The sequence below is a fragment of the Podarcis raffonei genome, chromosome 2 (genome assembly GCF_027172205.1).
Source record: "Podarcis raffonei isolate rPodRaf1 chromosome 2, rPodRaf1.pri, whole genome shotgun sequence".
Taxonomy (NCBI): domain Eukaryota; kingdom Metazoa; phylum Chordata; class Lepidosauria; order Squamata; family Lacertidae; genus Podarcis; species Podarcis raffonei.
The window spans coordinates 21,046,338-21,069,767 of record NC_070603.1 but is presented as its reverse complement, the minus strand read 5'-3'; the positions used below and the strand labels follow the sequence as shown (position 1 = coordinate 21,069,767).

Sequence of the window (23,430 nt, the reverse complement as noted above, 5' to 3'; positions counted from 1 at the left end):
GGTTCAATGGCAGGTGGGATTGCCAAAGTCCTTTTTTCTGGAACCTTTCCGCCCCTTTATTGTTATTATTATTTATTTATTTGCCTTGCGCATAAAGCTGAATGCATCCATGTTGCGGGCTTACTGTACTAAAAAAGTATTCAGCCAGTGTTAGTTTGTTGCTAGTAACTTTCTAAAAAATATATATATATATGAATGTCTTGAACAGAGAACGATTCGCCCCAGCTGCATTCGTAAAACTTATGTAAGTGGGGATTATTTTCTAAAGGAGGAATTTGTTGTTAATGCCACAGATCTCATCGCACCATATCCATTTGCAGGGACCAAGCATTTGTGCTCTAAACTCTGGAAGTGATTTTGACTCGTATCAATAAACCAAAATATACACACATTTAGACTGTACGGTGGGCGTGGGGGCCAGCAACCGGAAGCTCTCGGTCAAATCTAGACTCCTAAAAGATGTTAATTTGCCACCTGGTTGCTGAACAAGAGGCAAAATCGTGGTGAAAATGGTTTCAGAGGTAACAGAACCCAATGGCAAGTCACTTTTATGGTCAAGGGTACCACCGGTCCACTCCCTTGTCCAAATTGCCTTGTGGGAAACTTAGTTGCTGACCAGGGCTGTACAGTGTTTCTCATGTCTTAACTTGCCCGCACATAGAAATTTTAAAATCTACATCAAAGTTGCATATAAATTTAATAGTACAGCTATTTTGTATGAAATGGCTAGCAAGGGCTTGTCCCCATCCCTCCAAGCTTTCTAGCAAGCTACATTAAGCTACTCATTGTTGTACTTGCTAAACGGCTGAGATTCAATATGCCAATTAGGAAAAGCACTACCTGAAGAGGAAAGCTTGTATATCAGGTACATTTGCCTGCTCAATGGATATGGAGCAAAGTGCCTGTGCCTCAGTTACAAAGTTCAACCATTTGTTTTAATAAAAGTACTTTTAAAGCACGCCTGGTACCTAGTAAATAAAAATCAAAGACCTGTTAAGAACTGCGGTGAAGAGTTTGTTCTTTACAGATTGCAGCAAGTCTGAGTTGAGGAGGTTCTGACAGATGCAAAATGTACACCTGTTGCAGGTGCACATACAGCGTAATCGGGCATGGCTGCAAAAACACACAGAAGGATAGGAATTGAGATCTCAGGCAGAAACCAGGGCTGAGCCCAAAACCAAGAGCGGTGAGGATAAAACTGGTTACATTCCGGGGAAAAGGGAGGCAAGGGTAGGCTAAAGTTGTACAGATTTCCAGGAGGAGACTATTTTAGAAAAGCGCATTGTGCCCACACGCCTGCATCCCCAACAAGAGGAAGAGAGAGAGAAGGGAGGGGGGATTCAACTTTTATTTTATACACAGCTTAGAAGGAGAAGCAGAATGTAATACGCTCTTGTTTAACAAGAGGCAACTCCTCCTCAATCCATAGAAAGAACGGAATTCAGTTCCTTTCTCCTGCTACTGAAACTGAACAACTTCATGAAGCCAACAGCTACCCTTACCTCTTCCATCCCAACCAACACACACATGCTTAAGAATTGGGGAAAGAGAAAGGGAAGGTAAGAAAGTCAAATACACTGTTGCATATATTTCTCAAAACATTTGACTATTCCAGCTGGGCCAAATGCATTGAAGAAGACTTTTTTAAAAAGGAGCCTGAACTTAAGATGTCCTCTGCACCCCCCCCCCCAAAAAAAAATCTGGACTTCCTGGTGAAAGCAATCAAATTAACCCATTTGAACAAGTGACAGCCATAACCCTTCAGCAATGATGTTCAAGTGCACAGGAGCACAGAACATTAAAAGTGGTTTTGGGGAGGGGGGAGAATTAATTGATTCTCCATGAATCATTCACTATAAGACCAAAAAATGGAAAATGAATGTTTGAAGGTATTCTACGTTTGATTACTAGATGTGAGGACAAGGTTATTGCCAACTTTATTGAAAGATTTACAGGGCATGTAGTTAGCCCTGGAGGGTGACCCTGTGGCAAACACATGGTCCCTCACAGAAAAAATGAAAAATAAAAATAAAATAAAAAGTTCCTGTTCCAGTAAAGTCTTGGATCACACTGAATATCCACTACTGTACTATAATGAACCTGTCATTTTAAGCGATGTCTAAACCAACAATGCAGAGAAGGTTAGACCTACCAGACTCACAAAGTCTGAGGACTGAACTTGTTTGGCAACAGAGCAAGATGCTTAGTGAGAAACAGCAACTTTGAGAAGCATTCAATCTCTGGGCTCACAAGCATCTACATGAAATGTAGGCTAGCTATTAATTTGAGTAGCAACAAGTGTGGTCCAAAAGAGAGATAAACAAAAGCAAGAGGACCCCTATGGTGCTGCTAGAGAAAATATGGTGCAGGAATCGTGGAAAACAATGACAGTATTAACCATGACTGTAGGCCAGCTTGCTTTAGCAAATGTGCAGCTTGAAACCTCCTGAGGGTGTCACATTTTTTCACATCAGTATCTACCTTTCTATAGAGCAGAGCTTTCCAAACTGTGTGTCGGCTGCCTTGTGTAGGTGTCTCACGCACATGCTCCACATGCTCCTTGCTAGCAAAACTGAATTACTGTGTTATGAAATGATGCATGTCTAAAAAGTGTGTCACCAACATGAAAAATCTGGAAAGCTCTGCTATAGAGCTTAAAGGTAAAGGTAAAGGGACCCCTGACCATTAGGTCCAGTCGTGGCCGACTCTGGCGTTGCGGCGCTCATCTCGCTTTACTGGCCAAAGGGAGCAGGCGTACATCTTCCGGGTCATGTGGCCAGCATGACTAAGCTGCTTCTGGTGAACCAGAGAAGTGCACGGAAACGCCGTTTCCCTTCCCGCCGGAGCGGTACCTATTTATCTACTTGCACTTTGACGTGCTTTCGAACTGCTAGGTTGGCAGGAGCTGGGACCAAGCAACGGGAGCTCACCCCATTGTGGGGATTCAAACCGCCGACCTTCTGATCGGCAAGTCCTAGGCTCTGTGGTTTAACCCATAGCGCCACCTGTGTCCCAACGCTATAGAGGTTACTACTGCTGTAAGTAAGTATTGTAATTAGGATTTGTGTCATGTAACTTGTAGTAGTGTGACTATTTAAACAGAGGAGAATTAAAAATACTTTCAAGTTGCTTTGCTTCCAGTTTGTCAGGAGCTCCAATTCTGAAAGGCAACTGGAACTGCACCAGTGTCTCAAGCTGAAACTGTGTACTTCTTATTTGACAAGTCTTTGCTCTGTCCTGTATGTGCACCAATATCTATACCCCACCCTAGAAAACTGGGCTTTTTTTTCCACTCTAGAAGTAGTCTTCTCTGTAGTTCTTCTCTGTACAGAGAAGAATGGGCCTTCTCTGTAGTGGTTCCTCATTAGATCACAGTCGTACTTTGGATTCCCAACGCCATACGAGTCGAACGTTTTGGCTCCCAAACGCCGCAAACCAGGAAGTGACTGTTCCGGTTTGCGAACGTTCTTTGGAACCCCAATGTCTGACACAGCTTCCGATTGGCTGCAGGAGCTACCTGCAGCCAATCGGAAGCCGTGCCTTGGTTTCTGAACATTTTGGAAGTCAAACAGACTTCCGGAACAGATTCCGTTCGACTTCCGAGGTACAACTGTATATCTAATATGTTTATGTTTGTGTGTATTTTATATATTTCTAGGTGCCAGGCAAACATTCCTCTTCAACCAAGCCTTTGGCTGATTAATATTCTACAGCCTTTTAAATGTGTCTGTGGGAAGGTCAGGTTACTGCTTTGCTGTTTTGTTTTACTTCTTTCCATGTTTTTATCCTGTATTTTACTCTGTGAACCGCCTTGACATCTTATGATGAAGGGAGGTATATAAATCTAATAAATAAATAAAAAGGATTTGAGAAACATGCTGCCCCCCGCAACACTGTGGTGAAACATAACTGTGATCCAAAAAATGAGTTTACATATGCCTAAGAGCTTGGCTACATCTAGCAGGATTCGGGGAATTTTCTTTGAATAGCAGACTACCATGTCACGTTTCAAAATCTGTTTCCAATTCCCTTCCATTTTGGAAGCGTTTTGCCATGTGGCATAGAGCACGGCTCTTGAACCCAGAGCCACCTTGGACACCTGGAACTAGTTTCACAATTCTTTGGAGCTTGGCCCATATATTTATGAAGGCCTACTGAGGAAATGTGCTAATACGGTACACTGATAAACCAGATACCACCAAGAGAGCCAAATTCTCTCAAGTCTATATTTTGAGGTTGGGCTCTTCTTCATCTGTGAAAATATACAGTGTTGGGGACTTCCAAAAAGCAAATACTAATGTTTTACATGAAGCCTTGTGTTTTGTCCCTCCCCCCCATGTAAATATACCTGTTTTGGTTCCCAGTAACACTGCCCTTGAATCCCTGAGGCAAAGGCTTTGGGACATCTCACATAGCGACCTGCGTTCCCCATCTTATGTAATTTGTAGCCTGGTCTCAGCTGGAATCCAATACCGGTACGACTTTCAGATATCCTCATACCTTAGGAATTTGTCTGTACCTACCTATCGGAGTTTATTTACCAAAGCCAGACTAAATGTATTTCCCTCGGGAGTTCTAAATGGCAGACTGAGAGGCATCCCCTATCAGAATAGGGTTTGTTTATGTTCCCAGGAGGTCGATTGCACGAAGAATATCCTACTGCATTGTGGGCAATATGAGCAAGCAAGGGATCAACTGATCAAACCCTTACTGGCAAATTAGCCGGGAAAATCCGAAGCCTCCCACATTAAATATCTTTTAGAAGACAGGTCAAATGATATTACACTGGCCGTGGCAAAGTTTCTTTCGGAGGTTATAAGAAACAAAGATCATTACGCCCTAGATAAAACAAAATGACTGCCTTGATTTCTTCCATCTGTCTGTCTGGTTGTTTTAACTGTATCTAGTTTTGAAATTGTTTGGTGGGTCTTTGGACCGCAGTAAAGTTTTGATTTGATTTGGTTCCCAGTAAACGAGGGTCCAGTCTCCTTGGGACATGCTCAACACTCTTCGTTAATGAATGAGTAATGACAATGAGCAAGGCAGTGCATGCATTTATGGAGAGAATAGAACCCAATGTCTTTAAGCTAGATGCGATTCTGCAATGTATTCAGACAAACGTCTCAAAATCACATTACGTGCAACAGTTGGTACGCAGGAGCTTTTTGCAGTTAATTTAGATGACTTGCATTTATTGGCCAATTCAGCGTTAAAATTCTTTGTTTAAGTTGCATCACCAACATCTCCCTCTGTTGCTAAACACATATTTCAGTGAGGCACAGAGTTCCATCCTTATGGCAACATCAACAACAACAACATGCAAAGTTGTCATGATCCATGCAGTTATGAATACTGGGGTTCTTTGAGTACTTACGGATACATGGCCATCGTTGTCAACTTAACAAAGATGTCCTTACTCGGTGCATCAACCGTGTTACAAGAAAAGGCTTGTGGTGGAGGCATTTTGTGTTTTTTGCAGAATTCGGCCGGGGAAATGCTGTACTCTTGTCTAACTTCATGAAGGTCTGACTTGGCAGCTATCACTAAGCAAGGTATCCTGCTGTCCATGAAGTGTTGCTAAATATTTAAATAAAAAACAAAGCAAAACACAAACAGACACAAAATAGAAAACATATACAAATGGGGAAAATTCATAGAATCTACTTATTCACACTGACTGTCCTTATGCAAATCCAAAAGGGCTTTCTATAAGCTTTTCCTCAAACAATAATCTCACAACCCGTGTCCCGCAATCACAAAGCAAGACTGCTTTTGGATTCTTGCAGAGAGTTAAACCCAAAACTGTTACATACAAATGCTTAATGTGACATAGAAGTTCGGAAACTTAGAGAAGTGTGGACTAGAATGCATCATTCAGCCTAAGGAATAAAAATAATCTATATGTAATGCTTCTTTAGATATGAAATTGAGACTGATCCAGCAAAAAAATTCAAAAAAAAAATTCAGTACAGTCGTACCTTGGAAGTCAAATGGAATCCATTCCGGAAGTCTGTTTGACTTCCAAAATGTTCGGAAACCAAAGTGCGGCTTCTGATTGGCTGCAGAAAGCTCCTGCAGCCAATCAGAAGCTGTGGAAGCCCCATCAAACCTTCGACTTCCAAAAATAGTTCGCAAATGGGAACAGTCACTTCCGGGTTTGTGGCGTTCAGGAGCCAAGGTACGACTGTATATTAGACTCCATAGCATTTCTCCAATGAAGATAGTTTTTGGGAGCAGCTATGCTGAAAATGCCACATTGAGGTTTATGATTCTTTTTAATCTGAAGTTGTTATCTGAATCGAATTTGGTGAAATCTTTGATATTCTGAAATGTTTGAAGTTACACAATGAAATATTTGTTGGGGAAATATTGTGAACATTGCCTGAAATCTCTTTACTTTTATGATAAATGCTTCCCTTGCAAAATAAAGTACCAAATTAGACTCCATATAGAATTATCCTGAACACTATAAATCACCGTGTATACATTTGCTAAGCAGGTTCAGTCAATAAAAGCTTCCCAGAGCATCCACGCAAGTGAAGGAGAATCACACAGAATAAATCTACATGCACAATTATTGTAAATTTCAATGTAGACATTATTCCTGTAAGAATCCTGTTGCATGTGAAGCAGCCTTAAGAGGAAACCTATCATACTTCCCTTTGCCAAGTACAGGTGAGAATCACAGGTACCTCAAAATGCCATCTAGTCCAAATCTCCTGCCAATACATCCCTGATGATAGTAACCTGTTTTTAATCCATTTTTTTAATACTGCCCTTCTTCCATGGAGTTCAGGTTATAAAGCTGATTCCCCTCCCTCTTGTAACATAAGATATAGAGAGATTAGAGGGCAGGGGGCGGAGACAAACTATCTTGAGTCAAATGCATTTGACGTATAATTTACAATATCTGCATGTTTCTGCAACATTTATTTGCTATACTGCTAAAAGATACGTATTTTTTTTGTGTGCATTTATTTTCTAGATTTTTTGTAACTCTTAGAAGAGACACGTAAAACATACAAACCTTAAAAATCCTGGCACAGTATTCAAAGGATTTGGGGTTGCTGACATCATAAACTAGGCATACAGCATCACACATGATTTCAGAATCACATAAGAAGTCAGATTCACAAACGTTATGCAACTAAGGGGGGGGGAGAGATAAAAAATTATGAAATATACTTTGCAAGCATCAAGCATACTTCTTTGCTTTCACATTCAGGTCCCCCCGTTTTTGACTTTTAAATGTACCCAATTGCAACTAACATGGATGTCGACAGAATCTGCTTACAGAGATCGGCCACTCTTTACTAGGAGAGGAATATTTCTTGGAGCGAATGTGCTTGCGTGCCTATATGTGTGCATTTTAAATGCAGTCAGTGATCTTTTCCTATGAATTCAACAGGACATACATACATACATGCTGCATAAAGAAGCCACAAATCAAGAGTTACCATTGCCTGTGACCTGTGGGATACGTCTGCACACATCACTATTCGGAATACTGTGTAAGATACAGACTTGCTGGCATATAACTGCCTGTACTTACACATCCTGGTAGATCAAAAGTCACGTGCCATGCATTTCATTGTCCCAAAACCACTTTAAATGTGGATGTCAGGGAACTGCTATCAGAATAGGGGCGGGAAATAGAGGGGCAGTTGTGTTACAGGGAGCCTCCGGAAATCTTGTGAAGCAGTTCCTCTTCCGGTGATGAGGAAACCCCACCTCCAGTGGGGAAGAGGTGAAAGGACCAGAGGATGCTGGTGGGAGCCTCAGCACCACTTCTGGCAAAGCCAGCCAGGATGCATGCCCCCTCCATCACCCACCCTGCGCAGAAGTCTAAAGAGCAAAGAGGGAAGGAAGAGGCAGGCCTAACGAGGCTTTTATGCTGGAGGAGGTCCAGGAAACAGGCACTCCCGGATTCTGTTAGCGACTGAGGCAGGCATGATCTTTGGGGTTCTGCACTGTAAATAGTTTGCACCTAAATAAAACCTGTAAGAGACAGGTCGGAATCCTGCCTGGTTACTCGTGAGCAGCCACACTTGCCATCTGACAGCAGCATATCATTGTTCAACCATTTCTTCATAGCCTATCCAATCCTAAGGCAGCAGGCAAATGCTTAAGCAGTTAAGGGTTAGGTGGCAGAAAGGAACTGTGTGTGTACTTGATAGCCCTTAAGGCTGCTGTATAAAGGAAGGCATGTGGCAATGGAAAAATAGGTGCAGTGCTAAAGAAGCAGGGATAGTGAATGCACAATATGACCCAGCCTTCATAGATCTGTGCCTGAAGATTTCACCACCATAAATCAGCTCAGCATAATATAGAATTTAGGGTTGCCATATATCAAAGAGTAAAAATCCCAACACAAAAGGTGTTTTTTTAATAGGAAATTCGCCCCCAAACCAACACTTCTGACACTGCCATACGCCCGGGCTTTCCCAAACATTTTTTCCGATTTCCGGAAATTTCGGACTATGGCAGCCCTATTATAGATACAATTTCACCTGTGAAATACTGTTATTACAAATTGAAGCCCGAACTGGACAAAGCCAAAAACCAGTGCATAAAAAACAAGTCTCATGATAGAAAGCAGTTTCAGCTTTCAATTTCTAAATAGCAAGATGTTTCACAATTGATGCGTTTATATGGTGTCAGAAGTAAAAACTGCACTTTTTTTGTATACTAAATGGATTGCAAAACTTTTATACAATTCCACTGGTACTTTGAAAAGAGGCATAAAAGAATAATGCTTCATATTAATATATCAATATAATGATATAGTCTTACCAGTAAGTATTTTTCCTGTCCATACACATAGACTGTATTAATTGCATAATAAGATTTGTGCTCTGGACGTATATGCTTCTGTCTCTGAAAGCACAAAAGAATTCCATTATTTTAAAAGCAAATGCTTCTCTCATGAACAAACTAATTTAAGCTTAATCAGAACACAACAAATCCTATATTGCCGAACGATAAATCAGGAGTCTCTCAGCAGAAAACTGTTTAAAAAATGAGTACAATCTCATTTTGTGTGCAATTAACTCGCGCAATTTCAACCTTATGTGGCTGAAAGCCGGCCAGTTGAAATCCCACAAATCAACTGCATGCAAGGTAGATAGTTTAAACACTCCTTTTGCACTGCGTTTCCCTTTTGTGCTGCTCTCAGAACTGCTTGACGGACTCTGGGACTCTCTCAGAAGATATTGCAGGAACTCTGACAAACACACACCGCAGCAGCAGCTCTGCAGTGCTCCTTCTTTGGTCCAGATGGAGCACTCTAGAGAAAATCTGTCGCTTTCTCTCTTGGCCATAATCCAAACCCAGAGAATAAGTGCTGTGGAAGTACCCTAGACACTTCCTCTAGCCTTTGAGAAACAGCCTCAATACTGACCAGTTCTCCATCACCTCAGAAAGAGGGAGCAGAAAAACAGAGGGAGAATGAAAGAGAAGCAGCAAAAGAAGGAATAGATTGGGAAAAGAGTTTAGGAGTATGTTTGCAAGGCAGCAGTTATTGCCTAACCACAATGCTGTTTAGTGTCACAGGCTGCCACCTGTTAATAAAGAACAGAAGAATTCTTACCATTAGGTTTCTTCCAAGCAGTGCCTGGAGGACTCCACTTTTTCCAGAGCCTTTCAACCCAATTAGATTGCACCTGAACACGTTCCTCTGAGTCTGTTTTTTCTGCAGGTCAATCTTTTTATCTCTAGTTACTTTAAAAAAGGGTAGGGGGAGAGAGAAGATTTCACACAGATGTACATATTACAGACACAGGAATAGTATGCTTTGTAACAATGTGCACAACCATAAAAGAATCAAGAGTTTGGGATCCAGAGAACTTAGCTAACTGGATGCTCCATGGACATCTGTAGGATGGGGGAGGTCAAAAACAGTGTGAGAAATGGTACTGGGGGGTGAAGGAGCGAAATGGCAAAAAAAAGTCTCTTCCCCTCCTTCCATTGGATTAGTTTCACTTCTGCAAAGGGACCCGGAAAGCTGCCTGTGGACAAACGCTGGCTCCCTCAGCCTGAAAGCAAGATGAGTGCCGCAACCCCATAGTCGCCTTTGACTGGACTTAACCATCCAGGGGTCCTTTACCTTTACCTATATTGTTACAGAGTTGGCAGCCAACTGGATTATAACCAAGTATTTCCTAGGTAGCAATCTTAAGAAGAGGTTAAATTAAATTCTTCAGAACTTCCCAGCTAACTTCCCGGAGCCCGCTGTCCTTGTGCTTTAAAGTGACAGTGGAAACATTTGTCCAAATATTCTACCGTAAAAGTACAATCGATCATTTATTATATGGACACAGGACCATCAATACCTTAAAGGTACCCTGGATGGGTCTAGCTAGCAACAGGGGAGATGAATGGATGGTGATCCTTGCATGGACAGTTGCTTTTTCCTTCATTGCAGGGGTTGGACTACATGATCCGTAGGGTCCCTTCCAACTCTGCAGTTCTATGATTATCTAGTTGATATGCAAAATTCAATACCCAGTCCACTACCTCTTTGCTCACTGCTCACTTTTAACACAGTCACAATGTCAAAGCAGCAACTGGCAGAAATATCCCTTAAAGGCAAGTGGCCAGCTTAGGCTCTAGACCTGGCAACAATTTGCCCCTCTTGGCTCACTAGCCAACCATCCAACATTTTTTGTGCAGAACTGTCTATTCCATGGATAGGCAAACTAAGCCCCGGGGGCTGGATTCGGCCCAATCGCCTTCTAAATCCGGCCCGCGGACGGTCCAGGAATCAGCGTGTTTTTACATGAGTAGAATGTGTGCTTTTATTTAAAATGCATCTCTGGGTTATTTGTGGGGCATAGGAATTCGTTCCTTCCCCCCCCAAAAATACAGTCCGGCCCCCTGCTGAAAAAGTTTGCCCACCCATGGCTCTATTCCAACAACCATTTCCTTTAGCCCAGACTACACTTGACAGAGGGGTTCATGGGTGGTGCTGAACTTAATCTCCTGAAGAATAAATTGGGGGAGGGGGACTTGGATGCAGCATTAGTGGCACCATTATTTACCCAACACTCCAGAAATGGTAGCCAATGAAGTGGATTTGGTGGGATGGGGAGAAGATGGATGGGACAAAATCCTATGTTTTTTGAACTACACATTACTGGACAAGTAGAAGAAGAAGAGTTTGGATTTGATATCCCGCCTTTCACTCCCCTTCAGGAGTCTCAAAGCGGCTCACATTCTCCTTTCCCTTCCTCCCCCACAACAAACACTCTGTGAGGTGAGTGGGGCTGAGAGACTTCAGAGAAGTGTGACTGGCCCAAGGTCACCCAGCAGCTGCATGTGGAGGAGCGGGGAAGTGAACCCGGTTCACCAGATTACTAGTCCACCGCTCTTAATCACTACACCACACTGGCTCTCCCCTCCTTTTGTGTCATGTATATCACTTCACAGTTTGCCACTCTGCCCTTTGATGTTGCACATCCTCAATTGAAAGGGAAAAGGAAACTAAGCAGTGAAAAAATTGTTTTCTAACAGCGCAGCACTGTAAGCTGTTACCTGTAATTGCTGATGCCTGGGATTCCTGTTCAGTCAATATTGAATATCCTAAGTAGCCCAAATATTCCAGGCAGCGCTGTACATCCAAATACGTAGTTAGTCTGACGGAGAGAACAAAAAAATTAATTTTCTAAGTTGTCTAAATTCCTCTGAGTCTAGAATTCTAAGATAAGGCACTTCAATATTTGTATGTAAAGATGAAGTAAGCCTATACATTTACAAAGACTTGTAAAGAAACCAACGTAATTGAAAAATTTATCTTTTCACATGCATTATCTCAAAAAGGCAAGGAGTTGTCAAAAAACAGGGAATGGAAAGGAAGGACAGAGAAGGGCATTTATTCTGTCTGCAGAAAGCAAAGCCATTCCATTCCACTTCTAGTCACAGTAATTAAGTGTCTCCTGGTCAAGCTACCGTTGCAAGAAGTTTTAGCAAGCAAACTCAGAAGGCATTTTCTGGGAGACTTGCTATCTTTCAGCTATGGCAGAATCAACTGGCAAAGCTTTTCATGGACTGCAGACTTAAGAGCTACAAGCTCCACCCCCCCCCAAAGCTCCCTACAGATAGAAAAATAACATGTTAGGCTAGACTGAAATCCTACCCCTTTCTTCCAAATGTGCTTGTTGTCAGTGTACAGTGGTACCTTGGTTCTCAAACGCCTTGGTAATCAAACAACTTGTAACCCAAACACTGCAAACCCAGAAGTAAGTGTTCCGGTTTACGAATATTTTTCGGAAGCCGAATGTGCTCCGTTTTGTGTGTTACGCTGAGGTCTGTCTGTTTTTGCTATTTATTTTGCATTTTTGCAGCTCTTTTTGTTTTGTTTTTGTGACTGGGTAGAACCCAGTTCAGCGACTGACTGATTGATTGTGTGACTGCAGTACATTGTTTATTGCTTTCATTTTATGGATCAATGGCCTCCTTGGATAGTAAAATTCATGTCAAATGGCTGTTTCAGGGGTTGTTTTTAAAAGTCTGGAACGGATTAATCCGTTTTGCATTACTATCTATGGGAAAGCGCACCTTGGTTTTGGAACGCTTTGGTTTTGGAACAGACTTCCGGAACGGATTAAGTTTGAGAACCAAGGTACCACTGTATAGGTTGGGGTTTTTTAGGAGGTAGAGGAGCCTTCAGTCACCTGAGATTGTTACCTGCAGCAGGAAGCAGGAAAAACATTACCAGCCGCTTCTGATGATTGTACAAATTAGCTATGACCCTTTCAAACCCAGAACGGACTTTGTCAAATCACTTTATGCCCTTAAAGCTAAACTGGTTGGATCGATTATGAGGAGTCATCCCTTGCCCACCCCTCAAACTCTGGCAGCCCTTTCAAAAAGCAAAATAAATACGGGAGTTTCACAGTTTAAGTGTTGCACTTACGTCCACTGAGAGAGAAATCCCTGATACGTTATCCATCCCCTTTCGTTTGTACAAACAGTGCTGTTGACATCTGGTCCCCACGGCATATAAGGGAAGATTTTGAACAAATCCTTGAGTTCATCAGGAGACAAAGCACAATCTCGGTCCTGAAAACAGAATTAGGAAACACTGGTGCTTTTTATTTATTCATTATTTACAAAGATGTGTTCTATTTAAGAAACAAATATGGGCTTGCAAGCAATGTATAGAAGAACAGAAGTGAATGGTAATCACGAAAAGCAGAAAATAATTAACTAAGCCAGTCGAATAACTCCCCATAATGCCCTTGCTTTTCCATAATTCTTTAAGCCTCGTCTCTATTGGCTTAGATCATGAACCTCCTGGACAGGGAAACACCTGTTATGTAACACAGTCACTTGACCTGTGAGCCCTTAAAATAAACACTTTTGATTTATTGCCTAGGGTAAAGGAGATTTCTATGGGTCTCAGAGTGTTCTCCCCACTGCCCACCACCCAATACTTTCAACAGTACAGACATTGCTAGAAGGATGCAATGAATACTCCTTACGCAAATATCCCAAGGCAGATTAAAAGCTTACCAAATCATGCTTATCAAAAATGCTTTGGAGGAACAAATAGGCATGGTGATTCAACTCTGTTGTGCAGTCCGGAGGTATTTTTAATCTGGTTAGAGAGCAAGAAACATTATTATTATTATTACAAAAGTGTCTGCGAGATGTCCACAAGCAGACAGGGCACGAGGGAAACAATATGAATGTAGTTCTATCCAACATATGCATACACACATAAGATATTTAAGTATGAAGATGTTGCATTGGATTAAGAAACCTACCTTTCAAATGTAAAACAATTATTTGAATTTAGACTTTAAAAAAACAAACCTACTGATACCTACAAAGGAAATAAATACTCTGGTGTCAGCTCGAGGTCATCATCATATCCAAAACGCCGCAATACTGTCCAGGTTGTTTCATGTCTCCCTCGCTGAATAAATAGTGTGTGTAGAAAAAGAAAACCTGGAAAAAAGAAAGTTCTTAAATTACTAATCTTGGCCACATAGTAATGACAGGTGTTGGGGTTTTTAGATGTTAACAGCAGGTGAGCAAACTCACTCATTTGGAGTGAGCAAATAATCTTCAGAGTAAAATCTCCTACCCCCAAAAAAATGTTACCCAAGAATCTCCTGTAAAAACTGTTGCGTTAAGCTTGCAGTTTTCCAAGTCGCTGCTGTAGTGACAGCACACTGAAAACTGCCTCCACCTCCAAGAAAATAGTAATTGCGATTCCTCCAGCTCACCTCTTGGTGGCAGGTAATATAGTGGATTTGGGGGGAGGGGATTAAAATTAAAGGAAGTGCTCCATGTACTTTTGCTTGCATGTTTATCTCAACCTTGAAAATATCCAGAAAGGCAGAGAAATGCACAGATGGAGCTAATTTAAGACGCTGCCATTTTGGAGTGACAGGTTTTGTGGACAAGCCCATTATCTACAATTCAATATATCCATAACATAATGGGTACTACACTTCAGTGTATTAACACTTAAAAACATGCAGCTGTGTGTGGCTTCAAAAATAGCAAGAGGTTAAGTAATGCATTCTTGTCGTTATCTTTGTGTCATCTTCAGGGTCCATCCCATCTTCATATTTCAAGGAAGAAACATGCAGTGTTTACCCTTTAATGTTAATCCATTATCTGCAACTCCATCGCTTAGATTTTTCCGGACTACATTCTTTACGTCTTCCAGTGCTTGAGGTGCCAACGGTGTATTAAAACAAATTCGCTAAAAAGAAGGAGGAGGAATATTAGAACTATTTCAAACCAAGGCTTGGTAATACAGATTCAATGGCCTGGAACATTTCACTACAGCCCATGATCTCATGTTAGAACCCCAACTTTCATACCAACAAGCAAGCTACCAGATCCCGCAGTAGCAGAAGGTGTTTGAATGCATAGTGCCAACAATGGCTACAGGCTCAGAAACAAGATCACGGTTTCTAAGCCAGTCTTGTAGTTAAGCAGTGGCCTGGGGCAGATAAAATTCCATTGGATGACCACATGATCTATCTATATCTATATCTATATCTATATCTATATCTATATCTATATCTATACAGTGGTACCTCGGGTGAATAATTTATTTCGTTCTGGAGGTATGTTCTTAACCTGAAATTGTTCTTAACCTGAAGCACCACTTTAGCTAACGGGGCCTCCTGCTGCCGCCGTGCCACCGAAGCACGATTTCTGTTCTCATCCTGAAGCAAAGTTCTTAACCCAAGGTACTATTTCTGGGTTAGGGGAGTCTGTAACCTGAAGTCTGTAACCCGAGGTACCACTGCATTTATAATTTAATTACCACCCACAGGTCTCAGAGCAATTCACAAGATAAAATAGCTTATTGGGTTGGATCCAGACTCCATTCCTAAAGGCAGTTCTGTTCAAGGGGTGCTCCTGCTGGCAGAGAGGGAAAAGACTTGCCAGTTCACCATCCCACCAGCATGGCCTCCCACACAGTTCCGGGGGTCCCCCAATCCTCCAGGGCGGTGTGGGTGGGGTTGCAGGGTGAGAGAGGATCAGTAAAAAAAAAAAAACTCTTCTCCCTTCCCCTGCTGCTGGCATTCCTCGGATACATCATAAACCCGTCAAAGACTGAAGATGCCGTTCTGTCTGTGGAAGGTAGTTTGAATCCAAGGTAATGTGCATGAGCTCAGAGTTCTGCGTGTGAATCAATTCTGCCCCACGGCGTTCTGTTGCAGTTGCACACCTATGTATTGTTCCTCTCTCTCTCTCTGTCTCTGTCTCCCAGCAGAAAGCACATAAACCAGGCACACCCAGAGCCCTGTTATTTTCTCCCTGCCTCTCCTTAGCAGGTAGGAAGCACAAACATACAGTGGTACCTCGGGTTACATACGCTTCAGGTTACATATGCTTCAGGTTACAGACTCCGCTAACCCAGAAACAGTATGTCAGGTTAAGAACTTTGCTTCAGGATGAGAACAGAAATTGTGCGGCGACAGCACAGCAGCAGCGAGAGGCCCCATTAGCTAATGTGATGCTTCAGGTTAAGAACAGTTTCAGGTTAAGAACGGACCTCCGAAACGAATTAAGTATGTAACCAGAGGTACCACTGTACACAATACTGAGGGCAGGCAAAGCTTGTCATTTTCATGCAGAGGCAATAGAAGCAAAGTCAGAGCATGCAGCTGTTTCCAGAGACACAGAAATCCTGAGGCACTGAATGGCTGTCCCCATTTTTCTAGGTATGTATGTATGTATGTATGTATGTATGTATGTATTATTAATTTATTTATACCTCACCCATCTGGCTGGGTTTCCCCAGCCACTCTGGGAGGCTCCCAATAAAATATTAAAAACTCAATAAAACATCAACAGGATAAAACATATTTGAAGGTGGGGTACAGTATCTGAGTGGGGGGAAGGCGATAAGTTTGATAGCAGTAGTACTGGGAAAGGGGGTGAAACATTTTCCAGATGGACCATTTTTATGGTCTTATAGTCGTTTTCTTCCAGAGGTGGAAAGCAGAAATCCCATAGGTGAGAAAGCAGATGGAGAGAAATCTTCCTTTGATGCTACTTTTTGTTTTTGCCGGATAGGCTCCTGCTCAATCACAGGTATACAAAACCCCTAGATTCTGCATTTCCTCCTTTCCTTCATATGGGCAGTGGGGGAAACAAAAACGACGCGGAAAGAACCCGAAAGCTCCCATTCCAGACACCCGAGGTGCGACTCTACATTTTCCACATCTACAGTGGTACCTCGGGTTACATACGCTTCAGGTTACAGACTCCGCTAACCCAGAAATAGTACCTCGGGTTAAGAACTTTGCTTCAGGATGAGAACAGAAATCGTGCTCTGGCTGCGCGGCAGCAGCGGGAGGCCCGATTAGCTAAAGCGGTGCTTCAGGTTAAGAACAGTTTCAGGTTAAGTACGGACCTCCGGAACGAATTAAGTACTTAACCTGAGGTACCACTGTACTGCTTTTCTCCCGTTCTGGCTGCTGCTAAACAATCCCCTCACACAGGCTGAAATTTTTGCTGGAGAGGCGGGCTTAGGAAATGGAAGAGTGACACTCTTCTCTTCGCTATCGTATCGCCGTCTCCCCCCCCCCCATCTCTCTCTCTCTCTCTGCCAGAAGAGAAAGCAGCGGACAGGATCCCAAATGCCGCAGGCTTCTCCTCTCTCCTGTTCTGCCGCAGACCTGCTCTGCCTCCTGGCAAAAGCTTTCCTGTAAGGCTGGGGGGACCCTCTGGATCAGCACCTCCTGAAGCATAAAGGACTGGATCCAGACAAGAAGCATTCTGCCTCCTGTGAGCAGGAATGTTTTCCACTTTGGGGTGGAAAGGAATGCATTAAAATTACACCACTGGAACTGGCTGGTTTGCTTTCCTTAGGACGGAGGTAACAGCCACAGATGAAACGCAGCCGGCGACAGGAGGAGAAGAGAGGTACCTGAAAGAAGTTGAGTTCTGCATCATTAAGGGTGCCATCGTTATCCTGATCGGAAATCCTGAAGATCCGAGTTAGTGCTTTTATACAGGCAGGCTTCATCTACAGATCAAGAAAAAAAGCGAGAAGTGGGGTTTCTTTTTATTCTGGCAAGCCTGCCCATTTTTTTTTATTCAAGAGGAAAACCCTAAACCCTGGTTTTTTTAAAAAAATGGAACAGAATTCTAACAAAACTCTGCACACCCTGTTTCTTTTCTGTTTGTGTATGCTAGGAAAAGGAAAGGAGGGACAGAGAGCAGTGCAAGAGACAGGAAGTATTTTCCCCCCAAGACTTTATTTTAAACCCAAAGATTTGATATCTTAAAGCAGACTTGTAAAGTGGTGGAACTGCCATTCTGTTTTGCTGTGGGTCTTTTGCAGCACATCTTTAGGATGGGGAAAGCTACTAATTAATCTTCAGGATTGGGCAAATAAATATAAATATTTGAGCATTTTCTCTGTGTGTGTGTAAAGGAACGTTTTGCCTGTAACAAGCTTGGACTGAGAAACATGCTGAAGAACTGGAGGACTGATCATTATCCATCCCTTTCTTCATCAACTCAAGAACAAAGATCAGTAGGAGCTTTCATGGTGGCAGTGTTAAGCCTTGTTAGGATTAAAACAGATAAGCTTTATAATTAAAGAGTTTAATTCCAAAAGGGGCTTAAGTCAATTTTGACTAACATTCCATTTGGAAGAAAATTATTTCTGACTAGGGCCTTTTTGAATGCAAACACAATTTTCAAGGCTTAGTAACGCAGTGACTTAGGCCCAAAAATTATAGAAGTGCCCCCCCACCCCCGTATTGGTAGGACTCACAGCAACAACTACAGGCCAAAATTGAATTTTTTTGTCAAAACTGACTTAAGCCCCATTTGGAATTACAATCTTCAATTCTAAAGTTATTTCTACGTTTGTATTCTGCCCTTAGATTTGTGAAACACTGGTGCACCTGAATATTGAGAATGATAGCTGTTGAATGTCTTATTCAGGGATTCAGATATCCTAAAAATAACACCCAGAAGATATGGATATTTGTATTCACTGCTGTTGTATTATTACCATCCATTACTGTCATTTCATCAGACCTAGTTCTTCAGAAAACCAAGAAGCCAGACAAGCTCTATCAAAGGGGAGAAGGCATTCAAGGACAGTTGTGTTGGTCACCTAGAAGGGCTTTCCTCCATCTCAGCGATCGAACACGATTTCAAATGGGACTGGCTCCAGCATGTAACTCTCCAAGAGCCATCAGGAAACCAGCTGGATCCATCAGTCTCTGAGGGCAGGCCGTTCTAGCCAATCTACCACAGACTGAGTGCCTGTCTAAAACCCTACGGTCGTGGCTCTGTCCTCCACCTTCAGACCACCTTCATCCTGCCCAACACACACACACACACACACACACACGAGCAAGCACGACCTACCATGACATGGAACAGTGGGATGCGAGCCTAAAAATGGTTGCTGAAACCTCCCAGAACTATCAATCTGGGGCACTCTTGCGTTCAAGAGGGGAGTGTGTTGGGCAGAAATATGGGCAGTATAACAAAATCTCTAAAACTGGGAGGGTAGCTGTCACAGCAACCTAGATCTCCCTTGATTGGGAGAACAACCAGAAGCCCCAATATATTTAATGTTTCTTCTCTTATGATGCCCTGTCCAATTTCCACTGCTGTATCTCCTCTGACAATTCTTCCTGGAATACCTCGACCCAGGCTACCCCAATATCAAATTCACACTAAATGAGTATCAGGCTCAAAACAAAAGCAGAGGGTAGCAAAGATTTGGGAACTCCAACAGGTGCCTCTTTTAGCTTTACATGACTGAGAAATACCAAAGCGCTCTTTTTGGAGACAGAAAGGACTGTGCTGGTGCACAAACTTTAGGGTATATTACCCGCAATGCTGATTTTATAACACAAAAGCAGCGAAATACCTCTTTTTCCTCTGGACAATAGAGGGGTCCTGTAGGATGTAGAACAGCTTTCTGCGCATAATAAAATAGTTCGGATATGTTCTTCAAGTTCTTGGCTGAGCACTAGAGGGGGGAAATGAAATTATGAGTCTTGTCAGCTTAATACAGAAGCAGGGGGAAATCCTAGCCCATATGCACCAGGCTGTTTTCTTTGGCCAAGCAATGAATATTCTACATTTTATTGACTCAGGTCCTGATGGGATTATTTTTTACATTGAATGGTTTTAACTGCTGTTTTATCTTGTGTGTTCTAATGCTGCTTTCATGCTGTTAAAAGTCAGCTGACTGATCTACACCGTTTTATTTACTGATGCCTTAACCAGCTGTTATGGTTTTACTGTCAGCTTAAAATGTTAGTTTACATTGAAAAGTGGGTTATAAATACTTGAAATAAATAACGGACTTTGTAAGAATACAGAGACACTAAACATAGCATCAAGGCAGCTTTAATTCCACGCTACATTATTTTAATGCCAATATCATCCCCAAAGCAGCTCACATCAATAAAAAAAAACTGAGATGAAGGCCCAGAGGTGGTGATGGCTCTGGTATTTTGAAATGGTCCTCAAAATCTCCTGGCCCTTTCTCCCGTTTGGAAACAATTTTTTTTGTTTGTTTTTGTTTTGTTTGGAATCCAAGGTTGCACAAACAGATTTCTGCTCGTGTAACCCACTGGAGCAAATTTTGGAGGTGGGCAGCCGAGAGACGTTGTGTACAGGCCTGCATAGGTACCATTCTAGAGAACCCTTTAATTCTGCTTTTAAGCCTCCTGGGTGCACTGCGAAGCCCAGTGCTGGTGAGGCCCCAGTCACACAACTGTCTTAATTTCCCAGAGCGATTGATGGAAATAAACTAGCTTGTGCTAAACGTCATGTAAATGTTCTGTCATGCACAGGCCCTTCTATCGCGGCTTACAGAAAAAAGTGACAGGACACCCAGGGAAAGGGGAGTGGTGTGGGAAACAGGAAGATAAGGCTCCATTTTGGCATTGTCAAATGTGAGTATAGCCCTGAGCTATACTGGGAGGACAGCAATAGCAGCGGAAGAATTTCAAGGGCATTGCAAGAGGCCAAGAGAAACAGAAGAGGGACATATTAGACGGACACACACAGGTTGAAAAGAGTTAGAGCTCCTCGCTTGAAATCCTATCAAAAGTTAAATAATGTAACAACACGAATAGAAATCATAAAGAATGCAGATGTTATCTAAGTGATTATTATAACAACTGGAACATAACTAGAAGTTAACAAGAACATGAATCGCAGAAATATAAGAATTTGATGAGAGCACTGGCTATGGAGTGCGGGAAACCACTTTAATAAAATTGTATTAAAGTGAGCAAATCTTATTAAAGTTAACAACGTAACCATTAAGCCACTGTGAATGCTAAGAAAAAGCTTGTTTACCTCTACGCAAGTTTCTATCTCTGTATATTGGTTCATAATGGGAAGGATCGTCTCCATACTACTGTATTCAACCAGATCTGATTTGTTCCCAACTAGTATAAGAGGCAGCCTGAAAGTAAGTTGAGAAAAGTTTTCGCAATCAAATATAATAGCAGTTATTTGGCACCTTATAATACTACCATCATTATGACTGTCCACTGAACTATTTTATAAGCAGGTTTGTGTTTCAATTTGGTAAAAATGAAACAAGTCTGAGTAAAACTGGGTCTTCTTCTAGAGCAAGCATTTGCAAAATTGAAGATTCTGATTTCCCTTGGAAAAATATTTATGACTAGCAAACCAGTTCGCCAATGAAAATTACAATGCCTGCTAAACCTAAGTCATAAAAGACTTCACTTTGAAGTTCTTTACAGCCAAAGCCAAGAGCTCCAGCGTGTGTATCAAAAAATGAATTAAGTGCACAATAATTAAAAACAAGGCAGCCTTGAAATTTTAAGTAACCTCTGTACAAATTCATGTACTATACAGTCACTAAAGTACCCAGTGTATTAAGCATATTCACAAAGTCTCCCCATATAATGTACAAGCTAATTGGAAAATGTCATTTTTAAAACTTTAGGAAACTTAAAAACAGCTTCCTGAAGTGTTTGCCTAAGATATGACCTGATTTAAGCCAAGCAAAGAAAAAATGTTTAGAAGGTAATTTGAATTTATCATCAACCTTCTTCTGAAACGCAATTGCAATTTCAGCTTCCAACACTATTCTTCAGATAGCGTAACAGTTTAACTATTTAGGCTTAAAGAAATAAAGTGTTTTGTGAAGCATCTACTGCCCTTAGATAAGTAATTGTCAGAACGCTGCAGCTCGCCAGAGACTATAAATATTACGTTCATAACAACAATCGCCCAAATAATAAAAGACAAATACAGTATAAACGCCACATAAAGTAGATCATGAGTGTTTAAGCAGTAAGTGTTTAGGCCTTATTTCATACTGACACTTTTTGCTTCAGCAAAGCTTGTAGAATAGTCTCAGATTTGCATTTAATCTATTTATATTGTTTTTAACTTATGTACCTGCTGTCTTTGTCTGTTCTTTCATTAATGAGAGGAATCCATCGACTTGTTACCTAAATCAACAAATTAATGTTAATTAATAATATTAGACTGGGCATTATTTACATTCAACACGAAACAAATGTTTTACCACATGCTTTCTGGATTCAATGAGTATTGGAACCCCTTGAAAAGACTGGCAGACAAATTCCTCCCAAGAATTGGAATAAAATTTGGGAATCCTGACCCTAAAAAACAGTTTCGAGTTTTTAAGTGGAAAATGCTTTAAAATATTATACAGATGGTATCACACTGCTCTGCAAATGTCAGAAATGTTATTTTCAATATTGCCCAGTTGCTGGAGGGGTTGCAATAAATTTGGTATGTATTATCATTTATGGTGGGAATGCCAGCTGGTGCAAGATTTTTGGAATTTAATTTTGACAGAAATGATAAATACTACTAAGGTTTTCCAGAATTAATACTATGGAAACACCAGAAGAATGGAAAAGCAAGTCAAACAGCATCCCCAACAACCAGAACCTCAAAGAAGCACAGAAACGTAGTTAATCTCCACCCAGAGAAACTTGTGTTTCAGTGCATTTTATCATTATTTCAGTGTTTTGGAAGTTGGGAGTCCTTCCCTTCTAATGCAAAATGTTCATGCAGTCAGGTTACAAAAATGCTAGCTTTTTCTATCCCCCACACTCTTCCTTAAATGGCCAATGCACCAAGGCCAATGCACCAAGGCAGTTGTAATGTACTTTGCAAGATTGAAAATGCTGTATTGGGGGGGATATTTGGCATATTCAGATAAACCACGTCTTGACATTCAAAGCTTTTCCAAATGAGAATCTGGATGCCTTAAATATAAACTTGCACATTCAAGGGGTCGGCTACATCATGAACACCAGCTAGAACGCAACAAACATGCTTTCCTCATACCTTTTCAATTGAATTCTTGTTGTTAACTGCATATACTATGCAGATTACATTCGCCTGGAACAGAGAAGAAATAGCCAGATGAGGACGGTAAGGTCTTCCGAGATTTTAGCGCCTAGAAGAACAAATCTTAGCATACATTACGGGTGGAAATGGTAAAAGCTGTGTAACTGTAAGCAGAGGTTTACTTATGAATATGATTCAGTCGACAACTAAAATCAAGATGACACAAATAGACAATATGCATTTATCTGCATATTGGGCTGTAGTGAATGTTGTGCGAGTTGAAGACCAGTTTGCAAAACCAATCTTTCCTTTCCTGTCCAGTCCCCTGCAATGCCTTGCATCCACAGAAAGTCTTAAGAGAAAGCCAGAGGTAGGGAATCACCCAAGATCAGGTGGAGGAATCTTGCAGTCTGTTGCAGCAAGATTATTCTGCCTAAATTAGGCCAGAAACACCATTAATTGCATTTATCTTTTGTTTATGGATCTCAAGCATGTGCTTCCTTCAACACTTAAGTCAGCACAAAAAAAAAGCTGACGGGAAGGACTTTTTCTTCCAAAGGGTTTTGCAAAGATCTATCCAAAAGATGTTCTATGAAGAAGGCGGAA

The 23,430-nt window shown here is 41.6% G+C and overlaps 1 protein-coding gene across 3 annotated transcripts in view; it reads right to left on the bottom strand.

Moving 5' to 3' along the window:
• Window positions 1-23,430, bottom strand: part of RHOT1 (ras homolog family member T1) — a 55,834-nt gene that overhangs the window by 13,522 nt on the left and 18,882 nt on the right. For 2 of the 3 annotated variants that reach the window (XM_053375197.1, XM_053375195.1), the window contains 15 exons: window positions 22,822-22,875; window positions 21,898-21,950; window positions 20,821-20,929; window positions 19,376-19,477; window positions 17,405-17,503; window positions 14,608-14,716; window positions 13,830-13,950; window positions 13,513-13,597; window positions 12,914-13,059; window positions 11,533-11,633; window positions 9,590-9,720; window positions 8,794-8,877; window positions 7,028-7,147; window positions 5,375-5,577; window positions 991-1,113 (listed from right to left, as the gene is read on the bottom strand). In XM_053375197.1, the coding sequence (XP_053231172.1) occupies window positions 991-1,113; window positions 5,375-5,577; window positions 7,028-7,147; window positions 8,794-8,877; window positions 9,590-9,720; window positions 11,533-11,633; window positions 12,914-13,059; window positions 13,513-13,597; window positions 13,830-13,950; window positions 14,608-14,716; window positions 17,405-17,503; window positions 19,376-19,477; window positions 20,821-20,929; window positions 21,898-21,950; window positions 22,822-22,875 (1,640 nt within the window). The remainder of the gene's footprint in view (window positions 1-990; window positions 1,114-5,374; window positions 5,578-7,027; window positions 7,148-8,793; window positions 8,878-9,589; window positions 9,721-11,532; window positions 11,634-12,913; window positions 13,060-13,512; window positions 13,598-13,829; window positions 13,951-14,607; window positions 14,717-17,404; window positions 17,504-19,375; window positions 19,478-20,820; window positions 20,930-21,897; window positions 21,951-22,821; window positions 22,876-23,430) is intronic. The other variant, XM_053375196.1, reaches the window with a different exon arrangement.